The sequence below is a fragment of the Oryzias melastigma genome, linkage group LG18, assembly GCF_002922805.2.
Source record: "Oryzias melastigma strain HK-1 linkage group LG18, ASM292280v2, whole genome shotgun sequence".
In the NCBI taxonomy this organism is placed as follows: Eukaryota; Metazoa; Chordata; class Actinopteri; order Beloniformes; family Adrianichthyidae; genus Oryzias; species Oryzias melastigma.
This window is the reverse complement of record NC_050529.1, coordinates 12,476,976-12,491,092: the sequence shown is the minus strand read 5'-3', so window position 1 is coordinate 12,491,092 and position 14,117 is coordinate 12,476,976. Positions and strand designations below refer to the sequence as shown.

At 36.3% G+C, this 14,117-nt stretch overlaps 1 protein-coding gene across 1 annotated transcript; it reads left to right on the top strand.

Annotated features, from left to right (window-relative positions):
- Nucleotides 1-3,196: 3,196 nt before the first annotated feature.
- slc3a2a (solute carrier family 3 member 2a) lies at nucleotides 3,197-7,765 on the top strand. Its single transcript, XM_024288507.2, has 11 exons — nucleotides 3,197-3,347; nucleotides 4,083-4,288; nucleotides 4,384-4,568; nucleotides 5,286-5,459; nucleotides 5,540-5,628; nucleotides 5,712-5,848; nucleotides 6,337-6,446; nucleotides 6,523-6,725; nucleotides 6,798-6,836; nucleotides 6,920-7,139; nucleotides 7,219-7,765. Exons 1-11 carry the CDS (start codon nucleotides 3,213-3,215, stop codon nucleotides 7,356-7,358), a joined length of 1,638 nt encoding a protein of 545 aa, XP_024144275.1. The 5' UTR covers nucleotides 3,197-3,212; the 3' UTR covers nucleotides 7,359-7,765.
- Nucleotides 7,766-14,117: the final 6,352 nt, after the last annotated feature.

The window sequence follows — 14,117 nt, the reverse complement described above, 5'->3', positions numbered from 1 at the left end:
CAGGTCCCCCAGGGTTCACCAGTTTTGTCTGAGTTAACGCAGCACGGATCCTGAAACAATGAGATGAAAGCAACAAATCTTCAGTCAGGCTGGTTTGAACTGGTTCAGGTCTGTTTTTGCACAACCTCCCCCTCCTCCTTTTTTTATCAAGCACATGCTTTCTTGCAAAATAAACTTTCTCAGTGGGGATCAGACATGGTTTTGTAGCAAGGCTCTGTGTTTGTGCCTATACCTTCCAGATCTCTTTTAGGACCCAGTCCCATTAAAATCATGTTTTTGGTGTTTTTAACATGTTTTTGTAGAATTTTTCTCACAATGGAGAACACATTTAAAGTACATTAAGATTAAAAGACTGTTTTTTAAATTTAAGTCATGGTGAATCTGGAACAGATGAAAAAATGCTGTTTGTTAAAGACTGTAGTTGTTATGTAGAAAATACGCTGGGCGGGCCACAAGCTCCCTAATCTGCTCCGTACATCCACTTGGATACAAATAGATCCATGTACATCTTTGTTTTTCTCGTCTAAGGTGCCATCTGGCTAAAAACTGGATATCTCTAATGATGTTCACCATTTTTGTTGGGGTTGTTAGGGGCTGTAAACTAGAGGGAGAGCGTGAAAACAAAGGGATCATGGGAATTAAGCAGTGGCTTACTTCCATGCTAAAAGTTCCACCCACAACTTAGAGGCAAATTTCTCATGATCAACTGCCGGTCTGCAGAAACTATGTTGAAGAAAATGACATATATTTTACATTTTGGCTACAAATGTCATAAAAGTCAACAACACTTTTACAATAGATCAAAAAAGGATTGGAGCAGGACTTCAAAAGGCATTTCTTGTGAGAACTTTTAAATGTCTCTGACCTGTTGTTTTTCTACAAACCTGTAAATTTGAGACACAAATATGATATTTTATCTCTTTCAGACCTAAAAAAAGCAACAAAAACTTCCTTTTATTAGTGAAAAAGCATTTTTCTCCTGGTAGAGGCAAAAACACAGTTTGCACAAAATGTCCTCCATGACCTTTAAATGTTTTTGAAGTTTTAAGGTGGTAAGCTAGACCTGAATGTTACACTCGGCACGTGGAGATAGTACATATACAACAAGGGTCTCGTTTCCACTTGTACACGCAGCTGTGCTCCATAATTTCATCCCACTATTTGCTTCATCTCATAAACATGTTTACGCATCGCTGTTCCTTCCTTGTTCAGCAGTTGCCCTTTTGCCTCATTTCTCTGACTCCTCCTTCCTCTTTCCTTATTTCTGCCAAATATCCAGCTGTTCGCCGCCAGTTAAACGTAGGAAAACAAATCCTGAGTAAACTGGGGAGACAGTGAGAAGATCTTGCTGCTCTTTTTGCTGGCTGTGCTCCATGTTGTCCTGTCCAGCAGCTCGGTTACAACCTGACTGCACACACAATCAAGCAGGCCGTGATGTAAAAGGACAACCAGATGGTGTCTGTTAGAGATTGTGTGCAGTAGACAGACATGAGCGTGATTCTGTTTGCTCAAAAGTGATAACACTGCAATGTCTATGTAAAGAGCTGCCAAATGCATCTTGGGGAGGTCGACATTTGCTCTATTTTAAGCAACATGGTTGCAAGTATCCTCATTCATGCTGAGACTCTTTCTAAGGCTCTGGCACGTGGCTGCTGGTGGCATAATAAGGAGCAGGGACATAACTTTAAAGATAATCATAAAAACACAGCAAGTATTACAATTATTTAGCACTTTTGATTAAAGTTGTGCCTCTGCAGAGCTTTGGGTTTGTTGTCATGAACAGAGACTGAGTGCATCAAAGCGACAGGTATGTACATGCTGGGCTGCAGTCACGTGGGAGCCGAGTAGGAGAGCGTGTTCTTGCGCTTCATCTGCTGCTGCTTAAGGATGTGTTTACATGCTATGGCACTGAAGAGCAGCAAAGAGAAGGAGGAGATTTACAGATGGGGTTAAAGGACGAAATGTTGGGAGAAGAAGGTTGTTTACCTTAAAAGAGATTGAACATAAACGGGAAAAAACTATTTGTTTAGCAAAAGAAAATCACATAGATATAATATACTTGCTATGCCTGTATTCAAATTACTTCAAGTGTACTACTTTTTGCAAGGGAGGTCTTAAAGATTTTTAAAGATATAGCAATATAAAATTACTTTTTTGTTTTTTATGGAATGTGTTGTATGTGTTGATGATTTTTCCAATAAGACCATATTTTAGGCTAATATACATTTTTAGATTTAAGTGAAATACTGTATGTACTAGTCCAAGAAGAAACAAAATTTTGGGAGGGATTTGGAAATGGTTTATTTTAAATAATCAAAACAAAAGCAAAACTAAAGAGGACAAACTATCTATACACATACATCCAAGTTAGGACAATTAGTCAAATACATATATATGTATGTGTACATCCACACAAACTTGTTATTAGGAGACTTATTCATAATAAAACACATTAACTTTCATACACACAGAATATGAGATCATTAAATAATGCATTTTTCAATTAATTGGTTATTTTTCTTTTATTTTCTTTACATAAACTATCATTACCAAATTATTAATTTCTAATCAGATATTTATACTCACAAATATATATACCAACTCAGATTTAGGTCATTAAAAATGTCATAAGCGATCAATAAATCAAATGACAAAGATGAAGTATGTCTTAACTATTTAAAAAATGATTATAACATATTCACATCAAGTATCAAAACCAGAGCGTTTTAATTGTCAAATTACTGATTTACGTTTAGCAAAATTGGAAGCACCATCAATCAAGCTAATCAATTCATTGAATATTTTAAAGTATGTTAATCAAAGATAAATAAAGTTAATCAGGTTTGAGTTGATAAAAATAAAAGAAAATCTTTGGGGTTTGATTAAATCACTCCACATAATGTTCTGATAAAAGACAAAAAGCTTTGCTGTAAAATTTAGGGATTTTTGGTGAACTCATTAGCTTTGTTTCTTTAAATTGATTAGGTTATCCTCAGAAAAAGTTAGCAGGATGTATCTTATTTTGAAAATTTTCACCATTCTAAGTAATAAAATCCAAACAAAATTCATCACATTTTAAGTTGTAACTCAACAAATAACATCTTAATTGAACAATGTTTCAGACTTGTTGACTTTAAGTAAAGTATATATCGCTTTGAAAAAACTGTAAGATAAACCTTCATGCTTTCTGGGAAATGAACAAAAGGCGAGACATGATTGGTTCGTTTCTATGTAGGCGTGGCTTGGGATTATCTAAAAGTACATACGCAGCGGCTTTCAGACAGACTGTACAGACCGAATCACACATCTACAATAAACGCCGACGGACTATTTGTAGCTCATATCAGGTAAGACAGACTTTACGTTTATTAAGTAATCGCTAAGGTGCGAAGAAAAAAAAAAGTGTTGATGGTTTTAAACGATGTTTTAAGCTATGTGGAGATATTAGAGTGCACGTGGATCATCAGGGTGTGACGTAGTAGTGCCGGCCCCTCTTTGCATCATCCTTCATAAAATTTAGTTTTGCGTTAATTATTTTTTAATTCCAAATATTTTTGATTAGCGTTTTTAGTACAAAAAATTGCTTTGGTTATTTTTGTTTTTAAACTTAAAAGAAGAAAAAAAAGAAAAGCGGCGTCGATTAAACTTCCGGTGAATTAAATTATTGAAACACGATGTTCTATAAAATCTAAAGCGTTAAACTAGAATTAAATTAATATATTTGTCTTTTTTAAGGTGTTGTGCTGTTTTTTCCTTTCAAGTTTGAGTGTTTAAAATGTGTTTTAACGTTCGAAGCTCGAATTGTTCCGTGTATTTGAAAGTCGGTAAGTCTGTTACATCAGACACAATGAAACCCCTAACGCAAAAAGGCGACACAAAAGATTGGTTGTAGTTTAGGTTAAATTTTATTCTAATAATTTAATCCCAAGCGTATTTCCGCCTCTCGGCTAATTTAAAACGTATCAAATTAAGCTAACTTGGGCGCGTGCCGTGTTACAATGAACGTCAAAGTTAGAGCAAAAACCGGGGGGAAAAGTGTGTCTTTTGTTACTTTATGGGTTTTTTTCTTTTCTTTTTTTAAGTGTAAAAAGATGAATAAAGACACAGAAATCGACATGGAGGAGGTGAAGCTGAATGAGGTGGACCCGGAGAAGCAGCCCATGACAGGCGACGGTCAGGCTGCAGGGAACGAGAAGAACGGCAGCGTCAAGCTGAAGGTCCCTGAAGATGAGGTCACATTCACGGGCCTCTCCAAAGAGGAGCTGCTGAGAGTGGCTGGCACTCCAGGGTAAGAGTTCAAACCCTTCTGTAACAAACACAAAGCTCCCCCGTTTGTTGGTTTTTATTTACTTGTTTACTAACTTTCCCCCCAACTCCTTCCAGATGGGTGCGAACTCGCTGGGTTCTCCTCGTCCTCTTCTGGCTGGGCTGGGTGGGCATGCTCGCCGGCGCCATCGTAATCATTGTCCAGGCGCCTCGCTGCAAACCTATTCCTGAGATGAACTGGTGGAACGAAGGCCCTCTGTACCAGATCGATGACCTCGATGCCTTCTGTGGCGGCATGGAAGGTAAAGTATATTTAGTTTTTAGGGCACCTCGGATTTGCTGGCTCATTTTGTGCTCAACGACTTGGAAAGTCTTGTGACAAATTCCTGTCTGGATATCTGGACTGAGCGAGTCAGGATACTAAACTGCTGACTATGCTGGCACAGCGACCGACTAAAGGTCATAAATCTGTTGAAGTCAGTTCTTTCATATCTCTTATCCAGATTTGAGGTTCAGTTGAGCAACAATTGTTCTGCATTTTTAGTTCAAGAATACTTTTTATTTCTTCTAGACTCACAAAAAAAGAATAAAAGTTATTTTTTTTTTTTTTCTTTAAATGTACAAGTTTGATTGTGAGGAAAAAGCACCGCTGGTTTCCAGCCGGTCAAGGAGGACAGAATGTTCTGTCCTTACAGTAACTTAGCAGTGAGAACTCTGGTTTCCAGCAGGCTTTGGGAAGAATTCCAAAAACCACATGTGACCTGGGATATTGTTCTCGGATGAACAAGCTTTTTGTGCTCCGGCCTCACATGGCCAGAAGAGGGTGCGGAGAAAATCATTCACGTGTTCCTCCTCTTTTTAATGTCCACTAAATAGGCAGTTAATGTCTTTACTGTATTGTACATGTGCACCAACTTTGAAAGTACACGCCGTCTCCTCAGGCTCTGCCTCTGTGCACACAAAAGCTGTGAAACTCACACCGACTCAGCGTTTCCTTCTTCTGTTCCCGTCTTTGCTAGGTCTAAAGGAGAAGTTGGATGACATGACCCAGCTGAAGGTGAAAGGACTCGTTCTTGGTCCTTTTCACCGAGTCCAGAAAGACAAACCGGCTACGCTGAATCTTGAGCTCATCGATCCATCTTTTGGGTCTCTAGATAAACTGAAGGAAGTGTTGGAAAGAGCCCACAAAAAGGGTAGGTCTAGCAAACTTTCACCCCAGTTTCACTGTTCCTATCAATAAGTAACGGCATAAATGTGGCCTATTCACTTTTAGGCATTTCTGTGGTCCTTGACCTGACTCCAAACTACATGGGATCCGCTCCCTGGTTCGAAAATGACGACGAAATCATGGAGAAAGTTAAGGTGGGGGGCCAGTCGCTGCTTAAAAAGCAGGCGTGAACATTTTAAGAGTTGTGGCTCATTGAGATGCTTGTGGCCTCTTCCAGTCTGCCGCAGAGTACTGGCTGAAACGTGGAGTGGATGGCATCAAGCTGCCGGACCTCTCTCGCGTGTCCAACTCCACTGAGTGGCCGAAACTGCGTGCCGCTGTCCAGGGCAACCGAACTGAAGACGCTAAGATCAGGTGATGAGACGCTCGCTGTTACAGGAAGCGGAAACATTTTAACTAAAGTTTGAAAGGGAACCAAAAGTGTGCAGAGTGAGGCAGTTTTATTTTAGAATATGTCAGCTGACAGGATGCTTTTGCTTAAAGACCCATTCCAATGGAAATGGTGTTTTTAGCATGTTAAGCAGGACATGTATGAAGAAAATTTAGTTTTTCAATCGGAAGCAGATGGATAAAATGCTGTTTGAGAAGGTTGTATATGTGACAAAACTACTGGCCACTCTGTAGAAACCTTGTCCTAGAAAATTATTTTTTTAATTTTTGTCTAAAATCTGTATAAATATAGTTAAAACCACTAGGAACAGTTTGCAGAACGGCTCAAAAGTTGATGGGAGTGGGTCTTTAAATAACGATCAAAGAGTTTCCTCTGTTTGGGGTCAGTAGGATCAGGCTGAGGAATAATAAGCGGTTGCTGTGAAAAAGCTTAACCCGATTCGTTCCTGCAGGGGCCTGATGGGTGTGGTTCAGGGAGCGTCTGCCTCGGAGGTGTCTCAGCTCATCAATGCCTCTGGGGTTGACCTGGTGCTGTCAGACCTGCTCAGCAGTAACAACGGAGGTAGGATGGGGTTTGTTTTTGTGCCGACCACCTGCCATCTTTCAATTTGGAACGCTAACGTCTCTCTGATTTGTAGGTGCTGAGCGCATCAGAGCCATGGATGTTCTTCACTCTCAGCAGAGGAGTCTGGGGTGGGGTCTCGGTGCCTCGAGTGGCGTTCGTCTGTCGTCACAGGCTAAAGCTGCCGGTCTGATTCGTCTGTATCAGCTTCTGCTGTTCACCATGCCCGGAACGCCAGTCTTCACCTATGGAGATGAAATTGGTCTTCAGGCAGGAAATGTGAGTCCTCACTTGGATCAGATGTTTGTTAAATTACCCATAAAGCATCAGCTGAAATGTGTATATTTTTAGGGTACAAAAATGGTCTGGAACTTGGAATCCGAATCTGAAGTAAGCGTTCACTCTACCTTCCAGAATGTTTTTTTTTTTTTTTTGGGCCACAATATTTATGATTTTACACCCTCCATGCGCAGGCTAATGGAACAGAGTACGCTGAAGTGAGGAAGTGGTTCAAATCCCTCAGCGACCTGCGAGGAAAGGAGCGCTCGCTTCTCCACGGCGACTACTACTCCCTGTACTCGTCGCCCTCATCCCTCGCTTTTCTGCGCGTTTGGGACCAGAGCGAGCGTTACATCACAGCCGTCAACTGGGGGGACAAAGCGGAAACGCTCAAATTGTCACTGACGCCTACAGGTAAATACAACATGCACCCTTTCTTACCTTTTTGTTTTATTTCTATGTTGTAACACAAATGACTGTTTTGTTTCTACAGAAGGAGTCGAGTTGCCTGAAACGGCTAAGGTGAAAATAACTACGGATGAAAACCAAGAGATCGACTCCTCCATCAGTCTGGACAAAATCACTTTAGGACCCAGACAAGCATTGCTGCTGCAGTTCCCTTATACTGCCTGAAGATGGCGCCAAACTACAAAAAAAGCAGTTTTCACATTAGATTTGGCTCAGAAGCTGCAAAAGTTCAACTTAGTCCTTTAAAAATGAGTCACTCCTCCATACATCAGTTGGGTTTTGAAAGTTAAAAGCACCTTTTTTCTTTTTTTTTTGTGCTGTGGGTGTTTCTAGTTTTTGACATTTTCATGTTCAAAAAGTTTGTGCTCAAATCGGTTTTATTTGGTTATTTTTTTTGTTGTTTTTAAATGTTAAGACATTCCATTCTTTGGGCATTCCTTTTTAAAATTTTATTGGAATTTTAGGTATTTTTTTTGGTTCTTTAAAATGCTTGATGGGAGGGGGGGGCACAAATGTGACAAACGTTTTTCAAAAACGAAGAGTTGAAAACAAATAAACCAGTCTGTACCATCTCTCGTGTTTTTGTGAACGTGTTCTTATCAAATCGAGTTTTGTTGTAGATGAAGATAAAAATCAAGTGTTTGTTGTTCTCACCCTGTACAGGTGCGTGAAACTGTGTCACAGATGTCAAAGGAAGCGCGTTTAAATTCTCTCAAAATTTGACGGCTTCTTAAATGCGTTTATTTAAAAAAACATTTTATTAAGAATCTTACTAAGAATCTTAGAGGTTCTTTATCAAAATAATGTATAAACTTGCACTTGAAAGTATAGAATTCTGAGAAAACTGCTTCGAACGATCTCAAAAATTAAGTTTTAATTAGTATTTGTATGATTTACTCAGTCAAAGTTTAAAATAAAGTGAATTTTCTGAAGACACTAGTATTTAGGGACTTGAATTTATAATCCAGATCGTCTTAGATTATGGATATATTTGGTTCTAAATTGGAATTCTGATGAGATTTAACAGAATAAACTCGATTAATGAAAAATTCAGCTGTTAAAGTTGCACTTTGAGGTAGAACAAGCATTTCTAAAAAAGCATCCAAGCAGGAGGAGACTCACCGACTCGTCTCAGAGTGGGTTTGCTCTGCACCGCCACAAGTTATGTCTGAAAAAAACACCTTGGTAGAACATCAGAGTTAAAACATGAACACGCTTAGAGACTGATCCTAAACGGAACATTTCTCTTACTCGTCTAAATGCTCAATCATCGCTGAATCCTTTAAATAAGCATGTAACCTTATACAAAAATGACATAATTCATGATCTGGAGGCTCATTTGTGACAAACCCTTCAAAATATGCATATATAAATTGCATAACATTGAGCTCAGGGGTCTGCAACCTTTAACGCTAAAAGAGACATTTGGTCCAGGTTCTTATTTACCTCAAATTTAGAAAAATACACTTTATTTCCGTTTTTGTGGCCAATAATTTATAAAATAAAGTGTTGAATTGTTCTCTACAATTGAGTTTTTCTATATATAGCAAATTTAACTCCTTTCACTTCTGACAATAGCGCATTCAAGTTCCTTTCAAAATAAAACATCCTGTGTTTAATCAGATCCTCCAGCTGCAGAATTACTTTTATTAAAAAGTAAGAAACATGAGATTTTCTATTATTATGACTTTTGTGTTCCTCCTTTTACAAAAACATAACAGTGTAGAATCCAAACTATTTTAAAATCTATACATGTAAAGAAATAAGATTATGTCACTCTGACTGTAAACCACTCTGACAGTAGATTAAACCTTTTACTATCATTTTAATCAGGATTATCTGACATGTCAAAAATCTAAATATAGATTAATTAATTAGTTAAGGCAGAAGTTTTCTTTGAAGCCAAAGAACCACAATGGAGGAATAAAAGAGCCGCGTGTGGCTCTGGAGCCTCAGGTTGCAGACCCCTGGTTTAGCTTGAGAATGATTCAAATTAAATTCTTGCTATAGAAAGTTTACATCTGATACCATTTATTTTATTAAAAGCAGCAAAATTGACGCAAAATAAAAATAAGTTGATCGAATGAGGACTTAGAAGATCAATATTTAAAGTAATTTAAGTGTTTAGTGTTACTGAGAAGTTAGTAAAGATAAAATGCAACCTCTAAAACCAATTTTTAATTATTTGTTCAGTTCAGATTAAAAATAACCTAATATTTGTTATATTATTTTTAAAGGTTTTGTGGATAAATGCTTATTGAAGGTGCTTTTGGCATTGATTTTCTGCACAATTTGCAAACAGAAAAAGCATTCTTTGTTAAGATATTCAAAATAAATTTGGCAACATTTTAAACCCAACAGGAGTTATATTCCCAATCGTTTCCTTCATGTTTACTATGTATTTTTTTTTGCTGAAGTTGTTTCTGAATACAAAAAATATTCACAAAAGAGAAAGTTAAATGTTACGATGTTAATCAAAAGAGAAAATACTACTAATATCTGGTTAAAGTCATGTTAACCTTTCCGATTGAATACATTTTGACCCTACTTTGAAGGATTTTTATAAGTCATTGAGTAATTTTACGTTTAAAATGAGGAATATTGATAAAGCTGAAATATTTTCATTGTGAAACTGTAGATTTTTAATGCTTTGTAAGGGGTTTAAAGTGCTATTAAGCAACTAGACCTAACAACTAATATCAAAATCAAAAAACTTAAAATGACTTGACAGACAATCTAAGTTTAAGATCTTTTTAATGCCACAAAATCCATTTAATTCTCATCCTAATAGCACAGGATGAAACCAACTCATCTGACAAAAATGTCAAACAGGTGGGACTTCAGTCAGCGAGGTTTCGGGGTCTGATACAATTCAGCGCCGCCGTGTTGCTGTGGTATCACAGGGGAGGTTTGAAAGTGACGGTACCGGGAATCTGAGTCTGTCCCCGAGCACTTCAGAACACACCCCACGCCGCTGTGAAACCAAACCGCCGCCGTGCACACTCATGCCTGACTCTCAGTTTGACTGGAATACATACACTTGAACATTTTACATCGCACTGACATGAAGAGACATGACCTTTTATCAGCTTTCATGGAACACAGCAGAAAAAGAAATCACAAAACAAACCTGTGCGGTTAACAGTCGTCATTATTCTAATGATACGGCTCCGTGTTCCCACAGTTAGATCATAGCTAAATACTAGTAATGGCAAAGTTGGAGCGATGCATGATCAAAATTTGGCAAATATCATAACAAATATTTCAACATTTTTTGTAAAAATACAGTAATAACTTTATATATTTATGCAGTTTTTAGACTTCATCATTAAAACTTCACCAGCTTTTACGCCACTTTTCTAATTCCATTTAATTTCAGTGTCACTAGCAATCGATCTTTATTCTGAAGCGCAGATCAGAAGATGCAGATTCACCCAAAATGTGTTCTGGAACATTCACCAAGTGGTGTTCAAACATAGTCCCACTTTTCTCACATTTAAACAAACTTAAAAAAAGCTGAGCATTCTGGAAAACGGTTAGCACTAATGGTGTTTATTGGTGTATATATGTATATATGAAGGTGTTTTGGGTAAAGCAGCAAGCTAGCGCTACATTAACCCTGTAAAGCTCGCTATGTCAAAAAATAGACAGAACATTTCAATTTGTTGGATTTACGTTGCTTTTTAAAAACTTTATTGAAATCAACAACTAAATGTTTATTTTTTTGAATGATAGCATCTATTATTTGGTGATTTAGCATGTTCTTGCTCACGTTAGCCTACAATGCAAAAATATTGTCATGAGTTTTTTTCTGTTCTGTCTCAAATTTCCTATAAATTGGTGTAACTGTATTATAAAGAATTGATCATTTTTGAAACATTTCAATACAACAAATAGTCTTTAAAAAAAACAAAAACAAATAGATGAGTTATTCTCACCATAACTTGCTAAACTTTTTCCCGCCAAGAGTGTTCATGGAGGCAGCCATTTTGAAACGAGCAGGAAAGGCCCCTCTACTGCCCCTAGTGGTTATTTTTGTCCATTACAGGGTGAAAAACATGGGTTAAATTATATACAATGGGTTTAACAAAAAATAGATCTTAGAAAGTATCAAATGAAAAGTATCAAATATGATACGAATAGAGTTAATATTGTATTTACCTTCACTTTTAGTTCAAAAACCTTATATATAATGTCCTATTTTGTGTTACATCTGTCTGTGTGTGATAGATGTGCTGATCATTTTGTATATAAGGGATTTTATGTCCATATCTATGTACGTTATCACATAGGACTACAGATGGAAATTAGCATTGGGCTAAATTTGTTATATTCACAGTACCTGTTGCTTGTGTATTAATGCTCACACTCCCATTCAAGTAAAAAAAATGATTGTTTTGAAAAGCTTGACATGAATTTTACAGAAATAAATTCATTCCAGGACAAAGTTCTATGTTACACCTTTAGCTCCCATTGTGATTGTTTTAAATACACTTTTTGTTCAAGTTAAATAATCTTTCAGTCCCTAAAAAATCAGTTTTTGTTTTAGCCTTATTTTAGCACAGATTATAAACAAAGAAGGGGAGAATAGTTTATCCCCAGAGTATTGCAGGTTGTTGCTCGTATTCTATATAGGCAGTAGAAGATTCTCTTTTAGTTTTTGAGGAGGGGGTAATCTGAATGAATCAACGTAAAGTCATTTAAAAATCTTTCGCTCTTCTCGTTTTCTTGCCTTGTGTTTTCACCTGTCGCTTTTGAATGCGTGCTCTGAAAGAGGAGAATCTGCATTTGTAGAAATTTAGTAAAAAATGTTAGTAAACTTGCAGGATTTATGCTGCTGTTTCTTCATTTTAATGAAGCTTTTTCGTTTTTAAATAAGCAACATAAAGCTGGGTTTTTAGCTAAAATGTTGACCCAATTTTTTTGTGGATCTGTTGTCTAGAGCCAGATTCTCTTCTGAACCTTTGAAATGCATTTTTTGTGAAATATTTATCATTTTATATTCATGTTATAGCTTTAAAATTATAGATAAATTGATTAATAAGCACATTTAGCTAGCTACAGAGTCCCTATAGGGACATATTTTAATGTCCTTTTAGGGACTCAGTAGCTAACACACAACCAAAAAAATGAGTTGTGGCATTTATACATATATATACTTAAATTGTACGCTCTCATCATATGATCAGTGTTTAAAATTACCTAATTAAAAGCAGATTGTATAACAGTGACATTACTTTTTGCATTATACATTTGTGAAAACGTTCCGTCTTTCAGGATGGTTCCTACCTTTTTTCCTAAGTTTGTCTAACGTCAATAAAAAAATATATATTTTACCCATAAAATATTCAGTAAATATCTATTACTAATTTTCCCAGAAACATTTTTTTTTGCTTATTCTCAACTACTTTTTCAAAATTATTTTTTGCTTAAATATATTACCTGGAAATTTTCATGTAATTATTGTTATTTTGTGCTCCTCCAAATAATTGTGCTTACTATTTTTTTCATAGAACCATAATTTTTCAGTTCTACTGTTTTAGGTGGAATAATTTTATTTTTCATGTAGCATTTTAATTAATTCTCCTAACATACCTAGGTGGGCAACCATAGCATTAGCTGATAAATTGTTTGGTGTAGATTTTTTCCATTTATCTTCCTTTTTTTATTAGTTTCAAACAGTTTCTTATTTGCTCGTCTTGATTTTTTCTTTATCATGATTTCATCCCTTGATGTTTGGAGTCAGAGGGCTGAAACTCAAGGTGTGCAATTTGAAAACAAGACCAAAAAGATAAACTGTGTCATAAAAAGTCGCAAATTCTAAAAGGAAAAAAAAAAAGCTTTAATGTTCAAACATCTGAGAAATCTATTAAAGGAAAAAGTATAAAGCAAATCAGAAAGATCCAGACAAATGTCTTTGAAGCAAACAAAGCTAGAAAACCACAAGCTAACAGCAGAGTTGATCCTTTGTAAAAACTAGTTCACTCGAAGTTTAGTTTGAGTATAGCAGCTGAATACTTCTTCAGACTAAATTGGAAGATTTCAAGTTTACTATATATAGATAGTATGTAAAAAAGTTATTTCAAGTTAATTGCCTCACTTTTAGCATATAGTGTAGTTGTAGTACACTTAGACAAAAATACCCTGTTTTTTCTCGTTTTTTACAGGAATTAATTATTGAGCTTTAAGATATTCATTCATTCTTGTTTGTGTTTCACTTTTTCCCCTTTTAAAATAAATATAGTGATATATTTCTACAATTATATGTTGGGAAACAAGAAAGTATTCTGCTAGGATTCCTTAAATACTGATGATTGTAGTAAAACTAATCCCCATAGAAAGTATTCTGTAGTAAACTGAAGGTGTACTACATAAAAACACATTTGGAAGTACCAGCTGATTTAATGGTGACTTATATCTTTCTTTTTTGTAGGATTGTGTTCCATCGATGTCTGCAGTATTTCAGATTTTTTGTGATTTTTTTCACTCTGTTACCCTAATCTTAGTCAAAAAGAAAAGGCCGAATGTTAGAATAAAATCTATCTGGCATTCATAAGTAAAAGTAAACTGCTAATTTCTAATCTGATGAGTACATATGATCTCAAATAATGTCCACTTATCAAAGCATCTCTGACAGTAAACAAGAAAAAATAGCTTCTCCTCGCCGATCATCGAAGTAAACTCTGTGGTCTTTTAATTATGAAAATGGTGTTTTTAGCCCAAATTAAAAAGCCGTCATTTTCTAGGACGTAGTTTTTGGAACAAGAGTTCGTTAGAAATTCACCTTTGAGTTGTGGGCGTCATTGCTGACCTCCCTTTGCTCTCCTCGCTGCTGAAAGCTCCCTATTTACTATGCTCAAATATGCTCTTTTTCAAATAATTCTCAACAATTTGACCAAAGAAATACCCAGACATGTAATTTTA